This window comes from Ranitomeya variabilis, chromosome 8 (assembly GCF_051348905.1).
Source record: "Ranitomeya variabilis isolate aRanVar5 chromosome 8, aRanVar5.hap1, whole genome shotgun sequence".
Classification (NCBI taxonomy): domain Eukaryota; kingdom Metazoa; phylum Chordata; class Amphibia; order Anura; family Dendrobatidae; genus Ranitomeya; species Ranitomeya variabilis.
The window spans coordinates 24,589,290-24,610,841 of NC_135239.1; the positions used below are offsets into that span (position 1 = coordinate 24,589,290).

At 45.9% G+C, this 21,552-nt stretch overlaps 1 protein-coding gene across 2 annotated transcripts; it reads left to right on the forward strand.

Moving 5' to 3' along the window:
- The first annotated feature begins 1,435 nt into the window (after positions 1-1,435).
- On the forward strand, positions 1,436-11,854 carry CDC20 (cell division cycle 20). Of its 2 annotated transcripts, none has more exons than XM_077277957.1 (11): positions 1,436-1,566; positions 3,943-4,161; positions 4,363-4,508; positions 4,993-5,089; positions 5,626-5,751; positions 6,738-6,934; positions 7,009-7,103; positions 10,311-10,542; positions 11,087-11,212; positions 11,281-11,398; positions 11,471-11,854. In XM_077277957.1, exons 2-11 carry the CDS (start codon positions 3,954-3,956, stop codon positions 11,644-11,646), a joined length of 1,521 nt encoding a protein of 506 aa, XP_077134072.1. In that variant the 5' UTR covers positions 1,436-1,566; positions 3,943-3,953; the 3' UTR covers positions 11,647-11,854. The 2 variants fall into 2 exon arrangements, with proteins under 2 accessions (XP_077134072.1, XP_077134073.1); XM_077277958.1 differs by having other exon boundaries at positions 1,557-1,749.
- Positions 11,855-21,552: the final 9,698 nt, after the last annotated feature.

Genomic DNA, 21,552 nt, shown 5'->3' on the forward strand with positions numbered 1-21,552 from the left:
ACAGAATAACACAGAAGCGATGGATCCGTCGTGTTTTGGCGGACGCGAATGTAACGTTTTTTTGTGCGACGTTTCCATTTCCGACCGTGCATGCGCAGCCGGAACTCCGCCCCCTCCTCCCCGCTCATCACAATGGGCAGCGGATCCTTTGTAAAACTGCATCCGCTGCCCATGTTGTGCTAAATTTAGCACAACATCCGTCAGTACGTCGGGCCGACGGTTTGCGACGGCCCCGTACCGACGGAAGTATGAAAGTAGTCTTAGTGTACCTATGATAAAAAAAAATTACAGACCGCTCCATTCTTTGTAGGTGGTACAACTTGCAAAATCGTCAGTGTAGTAAATTCTTATTTTCCCTACTCTATATTTGTAAAAACCCGTACAATACTGTGAGCAGATTATTTACAGTAATCGGTAAAGTGGATTTTTTTTCTCCATTAAACTGAAAACATTTTTACAAAAATGTAACGCTGAGGCCGTGTTCACACGCTACTTCTTTTTTGCTGCTTTTTATCTGCAGAAAATTTGATGATAAAAAGCAGCAGAAAAAATTGCAGATTTACGAGTGTGAACCCGCACAAAACTACGCCATAACATCTGTGATCATGGCGCTTTTGCTGCACTCTTTATGCCTTTTCCTCCTTATTTGATGCGTTTTTGGCGCAGAAGTGAAGCCACCTTTTTAATGTGGCTTCTATAGTACAGAAAAGCTTTGTTTCTGCAGGTTTTTTTTTTTTTTTCATTTTTTCAGACTCCCCATAGAAGCCTGAAGAGAAAAAAACACCAACATCGCACGGTTCAGCACAATTTTTTTGTGAAAAAAACACAAACAACAAATGCAGCATTTACGCTACATGTGCACGCGACCTTACAGACATAGTTGGCAAAATGGCGCTTAAAAAAAAAATGACAGCTCGTCTCACAAAAACAAAACCTCGTATAGCGAAGATTATGCAGAAAAATAAAAAACGTGCGGCTGCTAACTATGCGTAAATCTTACGACTGCTAACTATGCGTAAATCTTACGACTGGCGGGAAAAAACATCCAGACAACCCCTTTAAGGCCAGGTGTACACGTGCACTGAAGCACGACAACCTGAGGTAAAAACTACCTCAGGAAGACCCTTTTCTTAAACGTCATCCAGAATTAATTTAATTCCTAGGTTTCCGAACTTCTAGGAATCTACTGGCTGGAAATCACCATTCACTTTTATGCCCACCCTCACTGACGACCACCATACAGAGTCACATAACAGGCAGCCCTTCTCCTGGCAACTACTAAGCGCTCACCCTCAACAAAAATGGTGGTCTGGTTACTTCCGGTGACGTCACTCCAGTTTGGTCGTTTGGAACAAAGCACCGCCTGTCACTTGGTGCGCTTCGTCCAATCAGAGCGCAAGGTTTGGTACTTCCTGAAACTTTTTTTTTGTCTGGTGGTTGCCATGGAGTTACTCGGCGTCGAGCGACCAATCAGGAGGCTCGGCAGCTGGGTTTTAAAACAAGCTGCGTCCGGCGTGTGACCGTTACTAGCTGCTGACTTGTGTCTCTGGTCGCGCAGTGCGGGAGGTGAGTGCGGGGCTGCGGCAGGTAGTGTGTGCTGGTGTCCGCTGCTGTGGCCGGTACCCCGGGTATAACGCGGTGCTGAGCTGTGGAGCCCCCCATATAAGGGGCAGCTGCTGGTAACGGAGGTGTCCGCCGTCCCTCATTCATGGCTTCTCACCCTCTATGTGGGCCCCATGGCTTCTGTGTGTAAGTTATACTGGCAGCCAATCAGAGCACTGCAGACTAGGGGCCCATTATTCTGGGGGCCTCTCTATGGCGGCGCCTGCTGTTCACCATCTGGTGGTGGTTGGGGTGTACATTGTTCTGGGAAAATATAAGCTTGGTGGGCTTTGATGCTGCTTCCCCTCCTTATCTGGGGGTTGGGGTGCTGGTGCTACAGGGTCTTCACCTGGCTGACGGGAGGGGGGCGCCAGTGCTGGGACCCCACAGAGTGACTGATGGGAGGGGGGTGCAAGTGCTGGGACCCCACAGGGGGGCGCCAGTGCCCTGACCCCACAGGATGGCTTATGGGAGGGGGGTACCAGTGCTGGCGATCCCACGGAATGGCTGACGGGAGGGGGGCAGCAGTGCCAGGACCCCATGGTATGGCTGATGGGAGGGGGGCACCGGTGCCGGGATCTCACGGAGTGGCTGACGGGAGGGGGGCACCAGTGCCGGGATCTCACGGAGTGGCTGACGGGAGGGGGGCACCAGTGCCGGGATCTCACGGAGTGGCTGACGGGAGGGGGGCACCAGTGCCGGGATCTCACGGAGTGGCTGATGGGAGGGGGGCACCAGTGCCGGGACCCCCCAGATCTAATACTGGGGGCTTCTAATGTTTAACCATTTTTTACCCCTGGAGTTTGCAATGGCAGTGACAGTATTCTACAACTTGGAGTGATTAGACATGTCACTACATTTTTATACATTTCTATTGGTGAACTAGCGTCTCAGCAAGAGAAATTGACTTGCTGCTGTCTGGAGAGATGGGTTGCATGTACGTCTCCACGGGTGTCTGGATATTTCTAGAAATCCCAAGTACGGAGCGTCCATCCTGCTGCATTTACCGACTGTCTGCACACACCCTTGAAGTAACTGAACAGTGTTATAGGGGACTAAAATCCTCCTGGCGCTCTGTTACTATTTCAGTGCCTGAAAAATATAACTCCTTAAAGGGCCACTGTCACCCCCTCCAGCCGTTATAAACTAAGAGCCACCTTGTGCAGCAGTAATGCTGCAGTGTAACAAGGTGGCTCTTTTAGTTTGTTTCAAGTATACCCCAAAAAAAGCGATTTGATACTTAGCCACCATTGCGGTCTCTAGCCAGGGAGGCGGCTCCTCACTCCCCAGCTCGAAACGCTCCTCTGCCGTCACACACATCTTCTTGGTCTTTCTGCGCCGCCCCCTCAGCGCTGTTTACGTTTTCAAACCGGCGCCTGCGCTGTGTAGTACTGTTCTGCGCAGGCGCAGTAAGCTCTGGCCGTCTGCCGTCCAAGCCAGGTTTGCACACTGTGCCTGCGCGGCAGTGCGGCCACCCACCTTTGGAATCTCAGCCCCGCACTGTTATGCATTATGCACCTAAAACTAAAAGAGCCACCTTGTTAGAATGCAGCATTACTGCTGCACAAGGTGGCTCTTTTAGTTTATAATGGCTGGAGGGGGTGACAGTGGCCCTTTAATTCTTATGTAAATGAGGGGTCTTCAGTGCCCCCTTGGCATGGATTCTTTGTGATGGGCAGCTCTTGCTTCCTCCCTGATATGTTTCTGGGTGCACGGCGCAGAGCAGCTGATTAGGAGCACTGTGTACATGCGTTGCTGCCGCCTCGACTAGTTAGTACATGAGCACACGTGGGACACGGTCCACTCTAGGAAGGGAGCGCTGTCCATCAGAAGAGTCAAGATGCGGAATGAGGAGGTATATAGATGCACTGACCACCCCACGGGTGCAGTGAAACCCATCATAGGAATTAAGATGTAATCTCAAGATCTGGTTCAGTAACAGCCCCTATAGTGAAGATCATAGCAGTCATTGTATTGAAGTCCCCTATGGCACTGTGTTGATAATTGAAGAGGTGTTTTGGGGGTCCCTCTTAAAGGCGCGGTCTGATCTAATCAGTCTGTAGTCACTAAATTGTAACATACTAGATTTGGAGTGACTGGATGAGGACCCGATGCTGCGACCACATCAGTAACCTGAGAGCCGCCTCCTGTATCCTAGAATCCGTAGCTCTTCTTTTGATTATCCAGCCTGATACACGATCACATGTACATCACCCCAGGCCTAATAATCTATGGAGGCGGTACTTGGGGTCTCCTGAGTGTCCCCTCAAGTATTGGATACACTTGTCCTTTTGGTCACGAACATTCTTCCCCATTAATGTTTTCTCTCCTGTCCTGCAGATTAGACACTTATGGCCCAGTTCGTATTTGAGAACGACCTGAACAGCATTCTAAAGCTGGACACGCCAATCACAAACGCTCCGCTGGCGCGATGGCAGCGCAAAGCAAAGGAGGGCGCCTGCTCGTCAGCAAACACATCGGTGAACTCCAGTATCTTGTCTCCTATGAAGGCGGCAAACAGATCCCACAGCTCCAGCAAGACGCCATCAAAGACACCAGGTGCGGCACTAATAATGGGCGCCCCCTCGGGAATATTGGGAAGCTGTTCCTTATGTAATGGAGTGACAGATGTCTGTGCAGTCACAATCCTGCATCTTTACCATCTGTAATCGCCCATCACTCCCTGCTTGTTCACTTTCTGCATGGAGCTACTTCTGGGAAGTGTTTTCCACCTACTGTAACATCAAATTGTTTCTCCAGGCAAGTCGCAGGGGAAGCTGCAGGGTACGCCGTCACGAGCTGGGGGTGATCGGTTTATTCCCAACCGCAGCGCCATGCAGATGGATGTGGCCAGCTTCCTGCTCAGTAAGGAGAATGAGCCGACAGACCAGTCCCCCACAAAAAAGGTGATTATTGGATCTGCCATTTTTTTTTTTTTTTTTTTTCCTGCTACTGGAATCTCGTGAACTTAAAAGGGTATTCTGATTATTAGATGTATCGCCCATCTACAGATGGGTAACTTCTTGTAAGTGCAATATCCCTTTTTAAATGTTACAATTAAACCCCATTACATGAATAAATTGGTATATGCTGATAATGCAGACCCTGGAATAATATGTGTCCATAACACCCCCCTTCCACACTGTGCTGACAGTAGATCTGTATGGTGCATTACTAGGGGATGACATAAATGGGGGACTCCATAGATGTCGCTGAGCTCAGAAGAGAAGCAGCTCTGGAAACAAGCAATTCATTAGTATTTTAATGCAGCTATCCACATTTCGAAATGTGTGGTGCTAGGACTCTCCTTATGGCAGATCTTGGCACCATTTCCCTTATTTGTGGCATTGGCCTCACCCGTCTCTCTCCTTTCTACCCTGTGATATACAGGAGCAGCAGAAGGCCTGGGCGGTCAACCTGAATGGATTTGATATGGAAGATGCCAAAATCTTGCGTCTTGGTGGAAAGTCACTCAATGCTCCTGAAGGTTTGTGAGAACTCTGGCAAGAAAACCCGTTTATCCTAAATCATAACTGTATCTTTATGGGCTAATTGTAACTAAAGATGATTGTTAGCTCTACTCTTTAGATTCTCTGCTTTAAAAGGAACCTGTCACCTGCTTTTCCCAATATAAACTAAGGCCACCACCTTTAATACCTCTTACCAGTTTAGCAATCTGTAAATCATCAACCCCCCCTTTGCATATCCCCAAAAATACCGTTTATAATCCTCCCCATATGATGTGCTCCAGTCCACGAGATTTCTGATTTTGCTCATGGCCTCCTCGTGTCGCCATCCTCCAACCCTGCTGTGTGTAGATGGGTGGAATGTGTTGGACTCGGTGTCCCCGATTATGTTCCTGCACAGTCATCCTACACCCGGTCATGGTCAGGAGAGGTTAATGATCGCCATAAACCCTGATCAGGACACAGCGTAGTATACCTGCGCAGGAGCCAGATCGGGGACACTGGATGACTTTGATTGTTTCTTTACATCTTGGCTTATTTTATTACACTTCTCCAGGTTACCAGAACAACTTGAAGGTTCTCTACAGTCAAAAAACTCCTGGATCCAGCAAAAAGCCCAGCAGATACATCCCCTCCATGCCCGACAGAATCCTTGACGCTCCAGAGATTAGGAATGATTACTGTAAGTCTAGTACAGCAGCCATATGACCTGGTGAGGCCTATGAAAGAGTGCGTCAATCTTTATCGTATTAATAAATCATGCGTATCACTTGAGACCATTTACATATTTATTTTATTTTTTTTGTCCTGGAGCTGCATTTTTATTTGCTGCTCTGTAAGTGTCTGACCACGATACTGGCATACTGCAGGAGACTGTTCATGTCCCACCTCCTCTTCCGTAGTGTCGCACTGAACTAGTAACTCCTCCTGGGCTGTCTAGTTAACATCTGTAATTAAAACAAGGCACCATTTTATTGTCTCCCTGTGCTCACGCAGTGTTAATCGGTGACAGGAGCACCATCACTGCCGCAGTGAGCACAGGGCATCCTGGCATTGTACTCTGACCTGTAGTCCTGCGGTAAGAGCAGAGGTAACTTTCTAGCGGTGAAGCCAGGTCACTAGCCTTGTATAACTAATACTTTGTCAGACTGCCCGACATGTGCTCATCACCACTGTCATCTAATGTGTGGTGCGGTGCTGACCTGTGATCGGAGTGCTGCAGCCGCAGTGATTTCATTTGCTTCTCTCGGCTCCTTGTAAAGTCCATTGAGCAGTTCCGCATCATTTGACAGAATCAGCATTGCCGGCTGTCCTTGGCGATCAGTCGCATCTTTGTATCACATTAAAGTTGCCAACAAAACTACAGTGCCTATTGCTCCTAAACTTCATTCTCTCATCCTTTACAAACGTCCAGGAGGAGACATCTGACACCTGAAGCAGATCCTGCTCTCATCTGCTGCAGCCCTAATGTGAACTAGTGCTACACTAGGTTATCGTGGCAAATGTCAGCAGCTGCTCCCTCTAGTGTTTAAAAGTTGAAAATATCAAAACTTTTAATTTTACCAAAATTTCAGAAATTAAAACAATTCGTCGCAGTGTTTTTTTTTTTTTTGTTTGTTTTTTTTTGTGTAAGGTGCCACACATCTAAACCCTTTAACTTCACTCCAGATTTGAACCTAATTGACTGGAGCTCGCTGAATCTGCTGGCTGTGGCGCTGAATGACTCCGTTTACCTCTGGAACTACCTGAGCGGAGACATCATTCAGCTTCTCCAGATGGAGAACTCTGAGGAGTACATATCGTCCGTCTCATGGATCAAGGAAGGCAATTATCTCGCAGTAGGAACCAGCAATGCTGAAGTGCAGGTGAGTTTATGGCTGTTGCTTATTGCTGGTTTTCTGAATGTTTTTTTTCTTATATATTCTCCTATACTTTCCAGCTCTGGGACGTTCAGCAGCAGAAACGTCTGCGGAATATGGTCAGCCACTCGTCCCGCGTCGGTTCGCTCAGCTGGAACAATCACATCCTGTCCAGGTGAGGCTTGGCTCTTTGTTCTCTTTACATGCACTCGTGTAGTTTGTCATAAGCTTGGGTGACTGGCATTAAAACTTGTAATTATCCCCTTAAGATTCCTTCTCAACAACCTTGAGTACTGCCCAACTTGCTAAATTAAAAAGAAAAACCCCTTTAGGGTATCTGCACACATGTGGGATGTCTGTGGATTTTTCCACACCTGTTTTTGTAAATCCACAGGTAAACTGCACTGCGGATTTACTGCGGTTTTTGTGCGGATTCCGATTATGGAGCAGGTTTAACCCGCAGCAGAACAAAGAATGGACATGCTGTGGGATAAACACTGCGTTTCCACACTTTTTTTTTTTTTTTTCTCCCCCCCCGCAGCATGTGCACTGCGGATTTTATTTTCCATAGGTTTACATGGTACTGTAAACTCATGGAAAAACTGCTGCGTCAAAACCGCTGCGTATCCGCAGCGTGTGCACAGAGCCTCAAAGAGCAGAGTTCTGGGTTTGCAGCTGTTATCACAAACTCCATCTTCACTGTTTGTGTCAGTATTTCTTTATACACTTCTTCTTATAAATACTGTTACTATTTTGACCAACTAGATCAAGGTATAATGCTGAACTCTCCAAATGGTGAAAGTCCTCCTTACAATGAAGTGTTGCGTACAAGGCTGTACTGACTGGAGAGTAGCCAGGAGTGACTGCTGTTCTCTTCTCCTGATACTTCCTCTAAGGCCGGGGTCACACAAGTGATTCAAGCAATCTTTCCAATATAATAAAAAAAGTTCTAGCAAACAAACGGCTTCATCCATAATTCCAGTAGGTCGAGTGTTTACATACAAAGTTTAATTTTGTCCTTCACTCTGAAAATCCTATAAAACACGAAGGCTGAATTCAGATGTTCATGAAACTGTACCATGATGTACTTACAAACTCAACAGCCCTATGTGTTTGTGCAGGGAGATCCACGGCCGCCGGATTGTACTTTGCAGTGTTTTACGGACACCTGAATTTGGTCTGATGTGTTAACTCACCAGTAGAGTTGAGCAAATGTTCAGAATTGGTCGCCGAATCTGAATTTGCCATATCTGTACCCTGTTTGTACCAAATTTGTGTGATCGATTAAGCACAACTGGTCATTTCTACTCCCAATGACGTTCGGTGAATATTGCATTTGCAATATTCACTGCCAAACCAAAACTTGCTCAATTCTATTTACCAGTAAACTAATTCACACTATTTGGTGTATGTGGGAACATTGAAGGCTTCTCTCCAAGACCTAATTGTTTGATATCATAGGAAAACTAGACGTTGACAAGACATTAGAAAAAAAAACAAACTGTTGGCCACCACCATGCGGGTACATCCTTGGGATCAACTGTCAAATTTGACGGTACCACATTAATATGATCTACAAATATTAGCCCAACGTGACCTCTGTGGTCATCATACTGTTTAGGAAGGAGATGGATGGTGAACAGAAAAGCTTGTGAAGATGCTGGAGGGAACAGGTTATACCAGTAATGCATCAATGGTAAAAACGTCTCGTGCTGACATGACCAGACAGGCCACTGAGCAAGGAAGAGGCCACAGCTCACATGGGAACAAAGATGTTAATTTTTGGAGAAATGTCCTCTGATAAAATGAAACCAAGAACAAACCTGTCTGTCATTCATATCTAATGAGGATGAATATGGCCAAAGGGGGAGGCTTGCAAGGCAAAAAACCTGAAATATAGGGATGGTTGCGTCATGTTGGCACTTTGCAGCAGGGACGACTGGTGCATAATGTAGAAGGCTTGAGGAAGGAAAGTTTGGTCAAGATGGTGGAGTTATACTTGGGGTCATCTTCCATTTAGAAGACTCCTTTGTGCCCAAGCTTTAAGTCCAGAAAAGGCTTAAAGGACACTGTCACCTGAATTTGGAGGGAACAATCTTTAGCCATAGGGGCGGGGTTTTCGGGTGTTTGATGCACCCTTTCCTTACCCGCTGGCTGCAATATTGGATTGAAGTTCATTCTCTGTCCTTCGTAGTACATGCCTGCACAAGGTAATGTTGCCTTGTGCAGGCATGTACTACGGAGGACAGAGAATTAACTTCAATCCAATATTGCAGCTAGCATGCAAGGAAAGGGTGCATGAAACACCCGAAAACCCCGCCCCTACGGCTAAAGATTGTTCCCTCCAAATTCAGGTGACAGAGTCCCTTTAAGGGCAACAGTCAATCACAAGCCTCAATCCATTAGAGCATTTCTGGGCAGAACTGTAAAGGCCTGTGCGAGTGTATTGACCTACAAGCCTGACCAACGCCACTTATGGCCAAATACTAAGATGGTACATTTCTGAGCCACTGAGTGCAGGGAAATAAAGAAATATAAACCATCTGTAGTGTAATTCTGAGTGTGAAATGAATGTGACTAAAGTGTGTAAACCATTATGACTCCAAATACAGCGCACAATTAATCACAGGAGTGTGAACGCTGCCTTATTGTTCCCTGTATAGAGAAGACCTCTGGCTCCTATCCATCACAAATTAGAGCATTGCTGTCTAAGGGTATGTGCACACGTTGCGGATTCTGCTGCGGATTTTTCCGCAGCGGATTTGGAAAATCCGCAGTGCAAAACCACTGCAGTTTTCACTGCGGATTTTCACGCGGTTTCTTCTGCGGATTCCTCTGCGGGTTTTCAACTGCACTTTCCTATTGGTGCAGGTTGAAAACCGCTGCGGAATCCGCAGAAAGTGACATGCTGCGGAAAATAATCCGCTGCGTTTCCGCGCAGATTTTTCCACAGCATGTGCACAGCGGTTTTTTTTCCCATAGGTTTACATGGTACTGTAAACTTAGGGAAAACTGATGCAGATCCGCAGCGTCAAATCCGCAGCGCGTGCACATACCCTAAGGCTCCTCTTCTGTAATGAGTGGTGGGTTTTTGTGACAGCACTTCGGCACATATCAGTTTGTGTGTGGGTTTTTTTTTTTTTTTTTTTTTTTTTTTCACCACTTTTATAATGATTAGGGGGGCACTTATTTTATGAAGCATTTCTCCACCTAAAAGTTTTCGGTCTGAAAACTATTAACATGTGCATATACCCTAATATGCAGCTTTTTTGCACAGCAAAATTGTGTAGATTCAAAAACTAATTTTAAAAACTTAACCTGTCGTTCTAGTACCGCATTCCACTCAACTTTTTTTTTTTTTTTTTTTGGGTGGGGTTATTAGCGGTTCCAGGACGGGACACATCCACCACCATGATGTCAGAGTTGCTCAGCATCATGTGGCCACTCTGACCGGTCACACACAAGAGGTCTGCGGCTTGAAGTGGTCTCCCGATGGCCGCTATCTAGCCAGTGGGGCAAACGACAACCTGGTAAATATCTGGTCCTGTGTCCAAGGAGACTCTGGGGAGTTCACACCTGTACAAACCTTCACCCAACACCAAGGTGCTGTCAAGGTAAGAAGATGCTTAAATATGCTTTAATATGCTTTGTGCTAATGCAGTGTAATGTTCTGTATTATACCCCAGAGCTGCACTCTCTATTCTGCCAGTGGAGGAAGATACCGGCTGTATGTATACCCCTAGAAAACAAAAAACAAACTTTTAAGCAGTGAGGGTGATCAATGAGTGGGACAGGTTGCCACAAGAGGTGGTTAGTTCTCCTTCAATGGAAGCCGTCTGTCCAGCCTCTGTTTGAAATGTCTGAGATGGTTTAGTGAGTCCTGCATTGAGTAGGGTGGTTGGACACAATGACCCTGGAGGTCCCTTCCAACACTAACGTTCTATAAACCCCCAGACCTGCACTCGCTGTCTTTTGATTTTTTTTTTTTTAAAGCTAAAATTTAAAATCTTGGCTCATTCTTTCAGCTGCCTATGAATTCTATATCCGGCATAGGTTTTCACTTTGGCACTTATTAAACTTGGCAGACCTCTCCAAATATCTGCAAAAATCAGAATAGTGAATTGTACTTGTAACTTTAGTGTGGTTGGTTTTACGTAGGCGGTGTCCTGGTGCCCCTGGCAGTCTAATGTCCTTGCGACTGGTGGTGGGACGAGCGACAGACATATCCGAATCTGGAACGTTTGCTCAGGAACCTGCTTGAACTCGGTGGACACCCACTCACAGGTAAGGACGACTTCTTGTCCATAGTGACCAGTGTTTGTCAGCGGACTTTAAGGATGTTTGTCCTCCAGGTCTGTTCGATCCTCTGGTCCTCGAATTATAAGGAATTAATCTCTGGCCACGGATTTGCACAGAATCAACTCGTCCTCTGGAAATATCCCACGATGACCCGGGTAACAGAACTGAAAGGTAAGTGCTGCACACTCCCCAAATCTGCCTGTAGTTGGGTTATAGTCCAGCATCGGTGCTTTCCTCCCTCAGGGCACAACTCCAGAGTCCTCAGCCTGGCCATGAGTCCGGACGGCAGCACCGTGGCCTCTGCTGCAGCAGACGAGACCCTCCGACTGTGGAAATGCTTTGAAGTGGATCCCGTCACCAAGAAGGAAAAGGAGAAGGCGAGAAGCGGCAAGAGCATCATCCACCAGAGCATACGCTGAGCGCTGCCGCCTCGGGGATATTTTTATTTTTTAACACTTTATGTACATTTGTATCTTGGAATAAAACGTTTTTTTTTTACCTGTGATTTGTAAATGCATTTCTAGGGTGGTTGTGGATTTATAGACTTTTTAACATGTGATATTGGGATGAGTGCTGTGCTGTCTGATGTGCAATGATTAAATTGGCTTTTATAATGTACAGAAATTGGCAATGTGATCTCTATTCATTGTGTGCTGTGCCAGACCTGATATTAATGGTTGTGTTGTATTCTGGGCATTGCCATGAAGTGAGCGTGCTGTTGCACTTCACTATTTTCACCCACATCCTCTTACAATCACTCTGACCCCTGTTTCCTGTCATACATTGCGGTCTGTACACGTTCACTGAGGGTTTCTTATGTCTGGCACAGAACTGTGTGTGTATAAAGCTGCTCCCATCACTGTAATAAAGGTGTATAAAATGATGCCGTGCATGCTTATTGGGGGGCACAGAGCTGGGGATGACACCTGGCTATGCACTGTAGACCCCAGGGTGGGAGGATTGGCATATCCCATTCCCATCCAGAACACATGTACGCTCGGCTAAACAGGTCATGCTTCAAGGGGCACGTAGTGGGATAATATGCCTTTGCAGTGCTCCATTTTGAATGCAGTGTTGGTGTTAACAATCCACCATTGCTAAATTGATTTGGCCCCTGCTAGAGATGGCAAAGTTCCCACCTGCAACTCCATTATGCTTGTAATGTAGCGTACTAACACTACTGGTAAGATGGCTCTTGTAGGGTTAACACTGCAACTGTCATATGTAAATCACACGATCAGATCATGTATGCAAATGTTTGTGGACTTGGGGTCAGGCACACGCATCCCTGCAGCTATGCATACAGACACCGCAGTTATGTCAATGGCAGTTAGTCACGGCAGGAATCAGGACCCCACTCTATGTATCTGTCTCTTTTTGGGTATGTCTGCTGAATAAGCACTTGTTATTACTTGGACCTAGCTTTTCTATTAACCCATCTTACTCCATCATGTTTACATATGCCCTTAGTGTTTGCTCCACTAATCCTCTCTCCATCGCTATCCACAAACTCCAGCACCCTCTAACCAAATAATCCTCTCCACTGCACTCTTACCTCCCCACCTGTCCTCCTCCACTGACCTGCTCCTCAACCTCAAATCTGTCTTAACAAAACATTACAACAAGTCGGCCACTCCTCCCACCTGCTCTCCCTTTCTCTGCTTCTCCTCACTGTTGGTGACATCTCCCAACCCTGGACCCCCACAGCTCATACCTCCCACGACTACACCCTCCTAGCACTCCCTATCTAAAACTACCACAATCTTTCCAACAAAAAAACCCGTGTCCCTGACGCCCACCCCCCTGCTCCCTCTCTGGAGCACTCTGGAATTCCCGCTCAATCTGCAATAAGCTTCATTTGATTCATGATTTTTATTTTTTTTTCTTTCTCTTACAAGCTTGCCTTCCTTGGCCTCACAGAAACATCGCTAACACCCTCTGACACAGCCTCCCCTGCTGCGCTGTGTTACGGCAGCCTCCTTCAACCGTACCCCTTGTCCCTGCAACAGACGTGGTGGAGGAATGGGTCTTCTGTCTAACTGCACCTTTTAACCCAATCCCACCTCTACCGTCCCTTATCCTCCCTTTTGAAGTCCACTCTGTCCGTATCTACTCTCCTTCCAAGTGGCAGTCATATACCGACCTCCAGGCCCAGCCACTGCCTTTATTGACCAATTCTCCACCTGGCTTCTTCACTTTCTCTCTGCTGACATTCCCACCATCATCATGGGTGACTTCAACATCCCCACTGATACCCCTCAGTCAACAGCCTCCAAACTTCTGTCCCTTACTGCATATTCTGAACTTACTCAGTGGTCCTCCGCAGCCACCCACAGACACATACCCTAGACCTGCTTTTCACCCGTCTCTGCTCTCTAACTTCACCACCTCCTCTATCTGATCACCATCTGCTCACTTCCTCATCCCTGTCCTCCTCACCAGTCACCCATGTCCAGCAACATGCGCACCCATGCAGAAACCTTGCACACCTTGACTCCCACACGCTCTCATCAACTCTATCCTACCACAGGCATCCATATCCTCACTCCACAATACATACAGCGCCGCTGCTTTCTACAATGCCACTCTCGCATCAGCTATTGACACGCTCACCCCTCTTGTTCATGGCAGAGTGCGACATATCAATAGGCAACCCTGGCACAATAACACCACTAAAAAGCTCCGGCAAGTGTCCAGGGTTGCAGAGCGGCATTGGAAGAAAACACATTTGCAAGAAGACTTCACTGCATTCAATCAGGCAACACTCGCTTTTAAATCTGCTCTCACCTCTGCTAAACAGGCCTATTTCACAACCCTCGCATCTTCCCTATCCCTATCCTACAACCCCAAACAGTTATTCAAAACCTTTAACTCCCTCCTCTGCCCCCTCCAACCTCCCTCATCTCTGCTGAGGACTTTGCCACACACTTTAAAAATAAGATCGAACAGACAAGGCAAGTTCAACCACCACAACCCCTTTGTATACTAGACCAATGCCCAAACCCCATAACCTCACTCTCCAAGATCACTAAAGGGGCTTAACTGTCTCCTCTCCAAATTGCACCTCACCACCTGTGCGCTTGACCCATCCCACCTCCTCCCCAACCTCACCACCACACTTATCCCGTCACTATCCCACCTCTTCAACCTATCACTAACTTCTGGCACCTTTCCTTCTGCTTTCAAACATGCCACAATCACGCCTATCCTTAAAAAGCCAACCCTCGACCCAACAGCTATGTCCAGCTATCACCGCTTCCATTAGCTTCCAAACTCCTGGAGCAGCACGTCCACGCTGAACTTTCCTCCCACCTTTCATCTAACTTGCTCTTTGACAACCTACTATCTGGTTTCCGGCCCATCACTCAACTGAGACAGCCCCGACCAAAATCACTAATCACCTACTTACAGCCAAAGCTAACGGACAATACTCTGTACTCCTCCTTCTAGACCTGTCTTCTGCTTTTGATGCAGTTGACCACTGCCTCCTACTACAGATCCTCTCCTCCTTTGGCATCAAAGACCTCGCCCTATCCTGGATCTCCTCATACTTTTCCAACCACACATTCAGCGTCTCCCACACTACCTCCTCATCCCACCCTCTCTGTTGGAGTCCCCCAAGGCTCTGTTCTAGGACCCCTACTCTTCTCAATCTATACACTTGGCCTGGGACAACTCAAAGTCCCATGGATTCCAGTACCACCTTTATGCTGATGACACTCAGATCTACCTTTCTGGCCCAGATGTCACCTCACTGCTGTCCAGAATCCTGGATTGTCTATGAGCCATATCCTCCTTCTCTTCCTTAAACTCAATGTGGAGAAATCTCAACTCATCGTCTTTCCTCCATCTCATAGATCTTCCATACCTGACCTATCTATCGCAATTAACGACATCATGCTTTCCCCCGTACCGGAAGTCCGCTGCCTCGGAGTAACCTTCGACTCTGCCCTGTCCTTCAAACCACACATCCAAGCTCTTTCCACCTCCTGTCGCCTCCAGCTCAAAAATATCTCCAGAATCCGTCCTTTCCTCAACCGTCAATCTACTATAATGCTTGTGCATGCCCTCATCATCTCCCGCCTTGACTACTGCAACATCCTTTTCTGTAGCCTCCCTGCTAACACCCTTACACCTCTCCAGTCCATCCTTAACTCTGCTGCCCGACTAATCCATCTCTCTCCTCGCTACTCCTCCACTTCCCCCCTCTGCAAATCTCTTCACTGGCTCCCATTCCCTCAGCGTATCCAGTTCAAATTACTAATACTGACCTACAAAGCCATCCATAACCTGTCTCCACCATGTATCTCTGAACTAATCTCCCGATATCTTCCCTCACGTAATCTCCGGTCCTCCCAAGACCTCCTTCTCTCCTCCACACTTATTCGCTCCTCATCCAATCGCCTCCAAGACTTCTCCCGAATATCCTCATCCTCTGGAATTCTATGCCCCAACACATCCGACAATCAACCACATTCGGATCCTTCAGATGGAACCTGAAAACCCACCTCTTCAGGAAAGCCTACAGCCTGCACTAACCCCGCTGCCTCCTCACTACTACCGAAGCTACCGCCCCACCAACACTGGAGCTCCTGCAAACCTCAACCTATTGTCTCCTTCCCCACCATCCTGTAGAATGTAAGCCCGCAAGGGCAGGGTCCTCGCCCCTCTGTATCAGTCTGTAATTGTTAGTCTGCTTACTGTAAGTGATATCTGTAATTTGTATGTAATCCCTCCTCATGTACAGCACCATGGAATCAATGGTGCTATATAAATAAATAAATAATTAGTCCAGGCTGTAAGTTTCATGCTGTGACCACTAGAGGTGCTATTGCACTAATTCAGAGCAGGAGTGTATATAATATATAAACAGAAGCGATCAAGATGATCCTCCACCTCCTCCACTGTCACATCACGTTTATTGGTAAAATTTACTAAGATTTTGTGGTTTTTGTTTATTGCAATTGAAAAAGTGTTTTCTCTAAATTTGCCACAACATGCCACTTTTAGTTGTTACTGCGGTCTAGGAAGTATTCACACAACCGATTAGAGCTGCTACGACCGATTGCAAATGTGACATACAGCCAGACACCAGCTCCTGGCAGCGTTTCTGAGGACTATCGAGCCAGACTGAAGATATGCATGAACTTTTTTTTATTTACATCAGGTGTTTCTGTTCTCAAAAAAGTATGACATGTTGGTCATGGGAGATTTCAACTATCCAGATATTTGTTGTAAATCTATCACAGGCAAAAGTACTGAGTCCAGAAAATTGTTATCTTCTCTTGCAGACAATTTTAACTTTTAAAAGGTAGAAGAGAAAACAAGAGGATCTGCAATCTTGGACCTAATTTTTACCAACAGGAAGGAAATGTTTGAAGTAAAGGTGGCTGGGAATTTAGGAGGCAGCGATCATGCTATCCTTGAATTTTGGATGAAGACCAGGAAGGACTCAGACTCTAAGGTTGGATTTTAGAAAGGCAGATTTGAATGGACTCAGCAGAGGGTAGGAAAGGTCCAATGGAAAGATGATCAAAAGGACAGAAATGTCCAAGAAGGGAGTTTGTTAAATTTTCACTGCACAAAATGGAAAAGGAAGCATTTAAAAAGACCAGGGTGGATAAACACAGAACTTAATCCCTTTTTAAATGGAAAGAGGGCGCATATCTAAAGAAGAATATAATCCTATTTGCAGGGCAAGAGTAAGGGTACCGTCACACAGTGCAATTTTGATCGCTACAACGGCACGATTCGTGACGTTCCAGCGATGCATTTACGATATCGTTGTGTCGGACATGCTACTGCGATCCGGATCCCCGCTGAGAATTGTACGTCGTAGCAGATCGTTTGAAACTTTCTTTCGTCGTCTAGTGTCCCGCTGTGGCGGCATGATTGCATTGTGTGACACAGGTTGTATACGATGTGCGCACAGTAACCAACGGCTTCTACATCGCAAATACGTCATGAAATTATCGCTCCAGCGCCGTGTATTGCAACGTGTGACCGCAGTATACGACGCTGGAGCGATACTTATACGACGCTGCAACGTCACGAATCGTGCCGTCGTAGCGATGAAAATGGCACTGTGTGACGGTACCCTTAGAAAAGCTAAAGCCAGTAATGAAGTAAGGCTTGCAAGGGAGACTAAAAGCAGTAAAAAGGACTTTGGGGACATGTCAAAAGCGAAACAAAAGTCAAAGATGCTATAGGATTTTTACAGGATGAAAAGGGTGAAGTGGTCAAAAATGATTTTGAACGTTGAGCAGGTCAAACTTTTAAATTCCTACTTTGTATCTCTGTTCTCTAGGAAAGCAACAGTAACATCAATTGACCTTCACGGTGCTATCAAAGGAATAAAAGAATCCACACTATCACAGAGAGATGGTGAGGGAACACTTAGCTAATTTACATGAATTTAAGTCCCCCATCCAGATATATTACTTCGTAGGGTATTGAAAGTTCAATTCAGTTCACATTTGCGAGTATGATGCGCGAGTCTCTCGCATCATCACCCGACACTCGGGGCCAGAGCGTTCAGCAGCAAAGAAATACACGCAGCCGCACGCTCCAGTCCCGAGTGCCGGGTATTGATGCGAGAGACTCGCGTGAGTTTCTTGCATCACAATCGCAAGTGTGACCCCGGCCTTAGCAGAGGAAATTGCAGAACCACTAGCCAGAATCTTTGACAAATCCTGGAGAACAGGAAACATCCCAGAAGATTGGTATACAGCATGAGCCCCACACAGCCTCCCCATATACAGCATGAGCCCCACACAGCCTCCCTATATACTGCAGGACCCCATATCCTACCCATGTCCAGCCAAACATCCCATACATAAGAAAAAAATTTAAGAACACCACATACTCACCTTGGTCCCGTTCTCCTGGTGCGCTGACTCCGCAGTACACAGCTGATGTGATGACATGATGTCATCGCCTCAGCCATTTCACATTCTGATTGGTGGAGGATTGACCAATTAAGTCAGTGCAGATGGAGACAGTGAGTGTGCGGGGGAGGGCACGTTGTGGCCCCTCAGCCATCTCGGTCCACGGGCTGGACTGGGGCAGCCAGAGGACCGGATGTGGCCCCGCGGGCCGTACTTTGGTCAGGTCTAGTGTAGTGGGATCATCCTCATTTGGAAAGGCGAGAAGCAATAGAATGAAACTGAAGGGGTGAAGATACAGATTAGATATTAGAAATAACTTTTTGACAGGGAGGGTCATCAATGAGTGGAACAGGCCGCCATGTGAGGTGGTGAGTTCTCCTTCAATGGAAGTCTTCAAACAGAGGCTGAGATAATTAAGTGAATCCTGCATTGAGCTGGGGGTCCTACATGATGACCCTGGAGGTCCCTTCCAACTTAACAGTCTACGATTTCTTAGCAGCAACTGCATTCTGGTTCTATTTGTGGGTTTATATTCTATCCTCAATTTGTTTTTATTAAATCAGTAGTGAAAACAAAAAAGAACAACATTCAACCAAATATATTGTGATCAAATAAGTCACACAGGACTGAACAAAGCTTGTAAATATAACAGTATTCATGCGGAAATATAAAAAGGTCCGCTGAACAGTGTAGCTTCCTTAAAAAAAAAAAAAAAACACCAACATTTTCATATCATCAAAAGAAGAATTATTCTGAAAATTCCAACATAGAGTTTAGAAAGAGGGAGAAAAAAACTTGTGGGAATCAATAAGTATGGAACTACAAGTAGAAAGAAAGGGAATAAGTACATTTTGAAGGGGGGGGGGGGCTTAGAAGGGAGAAGAAGGGATGAGGGTTAACAGGGAGAAGGGGTATGGAAATAGGGGGGAGGGGAAGATGAAGGAAATAAGGGAACAATCTTGAGGTAAGCACAAAGCACCAACCCAGAAAAACTTTGTGAGAACAGTCCGTCTATTGGAATAATTTATAAAAATCCACAGAGTCCTGAAACAGGATCCAGTTGCTCCAGTATCCTAAATCCATCACCATGTCCAGAGCTTTCGGCTGCGAGTTCTTCCATCCTACAAGTATTAACCATCTCGACAAACCATTCCGACATTAGGGGAGTATGGGTTGTTTCCAATGTCTTGGAATTACTGACCACGCTGCAGTTAAATTAAACTGGAGACTATCATTCTTTTGGGAACCAATTGAAGAGGGGAAAAATAGAAACAAGTACGGTCTTAGGACTAACCTCCAAACTTCTACCCCTAACTTTTCCCAGAATGGCTTGATTCTACTGCAATCCCACCATACATGCATCATATTACCTCTATCTCTTCCACATCGCCAACATGTTGTCGGGAACAGATGAAAAATAGCATGCAATTTTGAGGGATGATACCAGTGGGTTTATCTTCTAATATCAAGCCTTAGACTTTGGAGCATGCTTGACATCATTGCTCTCTTTAAAAGATCCAATTATGCCCATGATTCCTTCTAACAGATCTTGACACTTGTTTGACTCCATCTTGCCCTCTACTTGCAGTAGCTCTACAGATCCAGAGGAGGAATGAAAAAAAAAAAAAGCTTCTGCCATGCTTCACTGTAGGCAGGGTGTTCTTTTCAGCATGTACTTCATTCTGCCTCCTCCAGACATACCACTGATCTACACGCCTAAAAAGGTTCCATTTTATTTAATCGACCCACAGAACAGGATCCCCCAAATTCTCTGGCTCATTTATATGGTTTGATAAATTGGGGTTGTCCTGTGCTTCTAGGTCAGATGTGTAATTAGAGCATGGGTATGGAGACATTCAGTATGCACCTTACAGTAAACACAAACCTCAGCACCTGCTGTGCCCAAGTTTATGGGCAGGGTTTTACTCTTTTAACCACCTGCCACCCCTTTCTTTAACATCCAGGTAATGTAGCCAGTGTTCCTATGATGTTGGACTTGTGAACTGTTTCCATCCGTAGGCACTTCTCTTGCCTGCTGTTGTCTGCTTACATATCACATGTGCAGCAGGTTATAACAGCCAGGAAGCTCTTCTGCATACTAAAGATGCTTGTCATGAAGAGGGTGAATAATTCAAAAAGTTCAATATTCAGTATTTAGTTTTTTTGCAAACAGCAAGTAAATATAATTAGCCTAATTTACTAAGAGGTGGGAGGTATTTTCATTACATCTTTAAGAATGTGCACATTTATGTAAAAGGAATTGTCCCCAGATTTTGGCATGATGTAGGTGTAGAGACACTGATTCCAGCAATATATAACTTACCGGGCTGCTTGCTGCTATTTTGATGAAGTCACTGTTATCTGCTGTAAATCTCTGAATGCTGAGCTCTATTACCTCGCCCCCACCACTGCTTGTTCGCTTTCTTTGTACACTGCATAGGCAGAAAGCTGCCAGTCAGTGGTAGGTGCGGGGTTATACAGAGCTCATGAATATGGTGGACTATATGGCAGCAGGTTTACTAGTCCGCTAGTGATAACAGTTGCTAATAAAATGGCACTTTTGTTTTGCAAAACTACAGCAAGCAGCCCTGTAAGTGACACATCGCTAGAATCCTGGGCTCTGTCTCCACACTATGTTGCAAAGTGACAAAGAAGGAAGGCGAAGACCGGGTTTCTCAATGTATCCGCGCTGACCACACACGATGGAAATATTCTTGAAAACTTTAGTGCCGACGCGTTTCGTGGCAATCTGCCACTTCCTCAGGGCACAATAAAGTTTTCAAGAATATTTCCATCGTGTGTGGTCAGCGTGGATACATTGAGAAACCCGGTCTTCTTTGTCACATTGTTATCCACGGGAGTCTGCAGCGACCACTGTTTCTTCTCACATTCTGCAAGGGGTTGTGACTTTTCACAACCTCTAAAGGTGAGTGCACCTACCACGTATTGTCATCCAAATCATCACTTTTAATCGCCCTATGTGCGCGCTCTCTCCTTAATTTCACTATGTTGCAAAGTAACATTTCCTGTGAGGCAGCCAGACTGCTACTCTCTGGTTTGTGTGTATCCAGGAAATCTAAATTTGTATTTTTACATAGGACTGCAAGTTATCTTCACCAGCACAATAGTGAGTGCAGCTCTGCGGTATTATACAGGATCAGCGATATATATAACGTCTATCATAAAATCAGAGACATGGGGGACCTTTCTGAATTGGGGAGTTGCTCTCTTGTCCTAGAATACATCCTATAGTGTTACATCTGTGCCTAGAAGGGGGATTCAGTGAAGGTTGTGTGTCCAAGAACAATCAGGGAATTAATAAAAATCTCCCTATTTCCTTCCCAGCATCGTGCAGCAATAGAAATTATAAACTTGCAAATTTTTTTCTCTTAAAAATTGTACATAAAATATTTCAAAGACAAATATACCAGTCTCAGG

What these genes read in the sequence shown, in the direction of transcription:
- CDC20 (XM_077277957.1), top strand. Translation starts at nt 3,954, where the DNA reads ATGGCCCAGTTCGTATTTGAGAACGACCTGAACAGCATTCTAAAGCTG. An exon ending in ACCAGTCCCCCACAAAAAAG is followed by an intron (nt 4,509 to 4,992) that starts GTGATTATTGGA and finishes TGTGATATACAG; the next exon opens with GAGCAGCAGAAGGCCTGGGC. An exon ending in CCGGGTAACAGAACTGAAAG is followed by an intron (nt 11,399 to 11,470) that starts GTAAGTGCTGCA and finishes TTCCTCCCTCAG; the next exon opens with GGCACAACTCCAGAGTCCTC.